The following is a 5,066-nucleotide window of genomic DNA, read 5'->3' as shown; positions in this document are numbered from 1 at the left end:
TGAGTCCTAATATGTGCGTCGTTCCTGGGTAGAGTCCACTGGAGACCATGTAAGTCGAGGCTTGTCGTTCTGTGAGTCTCATCAATGGGAGAGGAGTGTGGAAGCAGGGGAGAGGAGTGTGGAAGCAGAGAAGGTCTGTCGCTTTGATACTCGCTTTTATTAAAGTGCTCAGATACGTGCATCATTCCGGGTAGAGTCCTAATCCGCCCGCTGGACACCCAGGTAGTCAGTGTTTTCATTCACCAGGGGTCACCTGTGTGGAAGCGAGTGGACTGCCCTAGCTTAGCTGCTCCCATCACTTTTTAAAAGTGCTCAGATCGGCCGAAATCGGCATCAGCGGAAAATTCTGGACAACTCCTTGAGTTCGAATATGTGTAATATGAATTATATGGAATAACATTACACACGCTGTTAGGTTGGAAATATCAACATAGTGGACGAGCTTGTTAACGTTTTTATCCCTCTCGACCTGTGCATGCACTGTTCCAGAGTGTGAAAAGGCTTATTACATTTTTCATTCACAATTACGTCTTCAATTATCCATGTTCAATTACAATTTAATTATGAATATTTTGACCATCATTTTTTCCAATTACAATTATTATTTCCCCCCTAAAAGTTCATTACAATTACTTTCTCAATTACAAAGTTTAAAAATTAATCACAATTGCTGATCCTTTAATAAACAAGCCTTATTAAATGTAACCTTCCTCTTGTGTTAGCTTTCTGTTAGCATATCTAATGCTAACAGGTCAGTACAACTTGTTTTAAATATGTGACGAATCTACTACTGTGAATCTTACCATTATACAGATTCACCGTGTCTCCGGTAGGGGGCGGTGCAGCTTTGTTTACCATGTTTCTAGTTTATTTGACGTCATATCCGGATACACTTCAGCTAATGTTCTCCATACTCTAAATTAGTAAAGTTAAAGCGAGCGGTCGTGAGCATTGGCTTAAAATGTTTATCTGGCTTATATCTACATGACAGATTCACCATTAATATCAAAGTAGTTTTATTGTTTGCGGCGCTTCTATAAACTTTAGCCAGTATCATCCGTAGGTAGTTCATTGTTAGCTTAGCTTTAGCTTCCACTTGTTTCCTGCGGCTTCCCGCGGACGGAGGAGTCGGATATCAACAGTATTAACTACATGTTAATATCAGTGCATTATTACTTTGTAGTGTTCCTTAAATATCTGCTGTATTTAATGAGCTTTCCAGCTGGTGAACTGAGCACTTTCTCTCCACTTTAAGCAGCTAAACGTCTGCTAACTGTCCAGTGCTGCACACCGAGGGAAAAAGACTTGTTTTGGTTCGTTTGGGGCTTTTTGCGATGGCCTCGACCTCTGGAAACGACGATGACCTGACGATCCCCAGAGCAGCCATCAATAAGATGATCAAAGAGACTCTGCCCAATGTGCGGGTGGCCAACGACGCCCGGGAGCTGGTGGTGAACTGCTGCACTGAGTTCATCCACCTCATCTCCTCAGAGGCCAACGAGATCTGCAACAAGTCCGACAAGAAGACCATCTCCCCGGAGCACGTCATCAACGGTGAGTCCACGACACATGGGAACATCATATATGTTAGCAATTACTAATAGCATCCCTTTATTTTGGTCAAAAGTCCATTTCATTTTTTTTTCTTTTTCAATTTCATTTTTTTTCTCCTCCAAATTCCATTTAATAATTTTTTTTCAATTTCCATTTTATTTTTTTCTAAATTAAAATTTTTCTCTCGATTCATTTTGTTTAGTTATTTTTTATTCAAATTGTTTTAATTAATTATATATGTATAGTTTTTTTTTTTCCTAAATTCTATTTTATTGTTTCCAAATACTGGAGCCACACAAATGTGTTTGTTTGATCTGAGGACCACATTATGTACATTTATGTCAGATTCATGTCAGAGCATCAACACAGGGAAGAACAGAATTACTTTTTACAGTAATTATGTGTGTTTTTCTGTCATTCTCTGTATGTTTCTTTATTATGTGCATTGTGGTTGTCCTGTTGTGTATTTTTCCTCTTTTGGAGATATATTGTTTGTTTTTGTTGTTGTTTTGTTTGTAGAGTCTTTTTTTTTGTGTGTGTGTTGTCTACTTTTGTTGTTGTTTTGGTAATTTTATGTGTTTCTGGAGTATTTTGTGTGTTTTTCTGTAATGTTGTAAAAATGTTTTGTTTATTTTAGTGTATTCTTGCTGTTATTTTGTGTATTTTAATTTCATTTTGTGTGTTTACTATTGGGGTCACATACAGTTACCCCCCAGGGATCAATGGTTTACTAAATCTGAGAAAGGTTATTGATAAGTTTTGATTAATTTAATTTAAATGATCCTGATGACATCATTCCACATTGTAATGATAAATGAGTATTTCACCACTGGGGGGCAGCATATTATTCACGTTGTCATGAACCTACGATCAGATCGCTCTTTTGATGGTATTAATTGTATTGGAATGTTTAGATTTAATTTATGATTTGAGAAATTAAATCAGAAATTTCTCAAATTTCTGATTTAAAATTCCAAGATAACAATTACATTGTTATCTTGGAATTGAACCAAATACTGGAGAAAATGACCCCTTGTGATTTCTGATGCAATGGCTAAAAATAATAGGGTGTGGGGGTGGGGCTTTTATTTCAATGTAAGTTTAGAGGGTGAAAGCCAGAGTTTTCAGCTGTTTTTCTGCGTCTCTCTGCAGCACTGGAGAGTCTTGGTTTTGCGTCGTACATCACGGAGGTGAAAGATGTGCTGCAGGAGTGTAAAACAGTGGCTATGAAGAGAAGGAAGGCCAGTTCTCGTCTGGAGAACCTGGGAATCCCAGAGGAAGAGCTGCTGAGACAGCAACAGGAACTGTTTGCAAAGGTACCTTTCTTTACTCTCACCAAGTTACAGTAGAGGGACATTTTTACAAATTCATTTTTCCCCCCAAATTCCAATTTATTTATTTTTTAAAAATTCCATTAATTTTTTTCAGTTACATTTTTTTCTCCAAATTCCATTATGATTATTTTTTTCAAATTACATTTTATTTTTTCTAAATTTCATTTTTTTCTTCCAAATTCCATTTTTTTCTTCCAAATTCCATTTTTTTCTTCCAAATTCCATTTGTTCATTAAATTAATTTTTTTCCTTTTATTGCAGTCATCCCTTATCATTGCCGAGTCATCCCTTATCGTTGCCGAGTCATCCCCTATCGTTGCCGAGTCATCCCCTATCGTTGCCGAGTCATCCCCTATCGTTGCCGAGTCATCCCCTATCGTTGCCGAGTCATCCCCTATCGTTGCCGAGTCATCCCCTGTCGTTGCCGAGTCATCCCCTAACGTTGCCGAGTCATTCCCTGTCATTGCCGAGTCAGCTCCTATTCTTGCTGAGTCGTCTCTTTCTCCTGCAGGCCCGCCAGCAGCAGGCGGAGCTGGCCCAGCAGGAGTGGCTCCAGATGCAGCAGGCGGCCCAGCAGGCCCAGATGGCGGCGGCGTCCATCAGTGCCAACCAACAGGCAGGTTCCTCACAGGACGAAGATGAAGACGATGACATGTGACCATTACTTCCTCACGTTCCTGCTACATGCTTCTGAGACGGAGCCGGGACGCCATGTGAAGGCGGGGCTACGTCACTAAAACATTGAAAGGACAGTAAAAAGGAAAGAAAGGATGGCGAGGCCACGCCCACATTCACATATCACACCCTGTGAAGGATTTTGGTGATATTTCCCTGTGTTTTGTTTAAAAATATAGTTGTAATTAGTGGTTTTCTGTCACACTGCCATGTGGTGTAGATGATCAATCCTAAAGTGTTCCATTGATTCGGTGATGAATGTCATTGATGGTGAGCTTCTAACGTACCAACATCTATGTTTATTTCCTCTACCATTCGACACTTAATGAGGTTTGTTTGTTTCTTCTTTGGTAAATATGGAGGTAAAGTGATATTTAGTTTTATTCTACATTGTTTTGTATTTCTGAACCACTCTCAGTATTGGTAACTGACACATTTAGTCTCTGAACCAAAGATAGGAAAGAGTTTGTGTTGTTTGTAAACGTGTAGGGGACACAGTGTTGACCTTTGACCCTTTCACATGTGTCGCTGTCCAGGCTGGACTTGTTTCACTAGCTAACTGTTAGCACGTTAGCATTGGGAGTGTGGTTGACAACTAAAGCTTTGTGTTGATCACCAGCCTGTCCTACACTTGTTCTTTGAGTAATAAAAGAAAATGTTTTATATCATCTCGCCTCCTCTTTTTCATCAGCAAACACTGTAATGATACATTTTATTGATATCGTCACACATTTAGTCACAAAGATCAAATGTACAAGAAAATACACTCAGTATCAGGAGCTCAGACTGAAACGTAACCGTGGGTTACTTATATAATATATATATAATCCCCCAGTTAAAGTTATGTGTTATAAACATAACAATAAACCGGTCAGTGTTCCTAACGAAGGTTGGACTCATTGTCATAGACATAAAACTGCACCAGTAAAACATGAACTAAATCTATATCTACTGTTTATATATATATCAGTGAGTTACAGTATGAGAGGAAACAATATAGAAAAACATGAATTTGTTTTTACACATTATGACGTTTTGGTGATGTCATTACTTGAAATATAATCTGGTGTTTTATTTTGAAAAGTAACCCGTTATTTTATTGCGGAGTACGTGCTTAACTTCCTGTTTAGTTTCATTTGCTCTGTGCTGATTGGCTACCACATCTGTGAAGGAACAGACACAGCAGACCTGGTAGAGATGAATACATAGACTAAAGTGAAACCTATCAGCTCTGGTGACGTAACGCAGCATAGCAGCATCCAGTGGAAAGAACCAGTAGCGGAACAAATCAGAGCCGGGCTGGGGGCGGGGCTAATTAAACTTAAATAATAAAGCTCATAACAAGATAATTTTACAACATACACATTGAAGTCCATCAAACAGACATGAAGTAAAACAAAAACACTTTATATCATCTCAGCACCACGGATAGCGAGTGCTTTATTTTAACACCTCTGAGCCTGGATCAGTTAGTGATGGTGTATCTTTGTCATTGGAAGCCTT

At 38.9% G+C, this 5,066-nt stretch overlaps 1 protein-coding gene across 1 annotated transcript; it reads left to right on the top strand.

The window, feature by feature from the left end:
- The first annotated feature begins 882 nt into the window (after positions 1–882).
- Positions 883–4,231, top strand: dr1 (down-regulator of transcription 1). The gene is made up of 3 exons (XM_028444809.1): positions 883–1,554; positions 2,707–2,870; positions 3,400–4,231. The coding sequence occupies exons 1-3, from the start codon at positions 1,335–1,337 to the stop codon at positions 3,544–3,546; spliced, it is 531 nt and encodes a 176-aa protein (XP_028300610.1). The 5' UTR covers positions 883–1,334; the 3' UTR covers positions 3,547–4,231.
- The last annotated feature ends 835 nt before the right edge of the window (positions 4,232–5,066 follow it).

The sequence above is a fragment of the Gouania willdenowi genome, chromosome 4 (assembly GCF_900634775.1).
Source record: "Gouania willdenowi chromosome 4, fGouWil2.1, whole genome shotgun sequence".
Classification (NCBI taxonomy): domain Eukaryota; kingdom Metazoa; phylum Chordata; class Actinopteri; order Blenniiformes; family Gobiesocidae; genus Gouania; species Gouania willdenowi.
Note: the sequence above shows the minus strand (reverse complement) of the source record. Positions and strands in the feature narration are given on the sequence as shown.

Bases quoted from the DNA above. Each gene is read 5' to 3' on its own strand.
- dr1 (XM_028444809.1), top strand. From the start codon at position 1,335: ATGGCCTCGACCTCTGGAAACGACGATGACCTGACGATCCCCAGAGCA. The intron at 1,555-2,706 runs GTGAGTCCACGA...GTCTCTCTGCAG, and splicing joins CCCGGAGCACGTCATCAACG to CACTGGAGAGTCTTGGTTTT. The intron at 2,871-3,399 runs GTACCTTTCTTT...TTTCTCCTGCAG, and splicing joins AACAGGAACTGTTTGCAAAG to GCCCGCCAGCAGCAGGCGGA.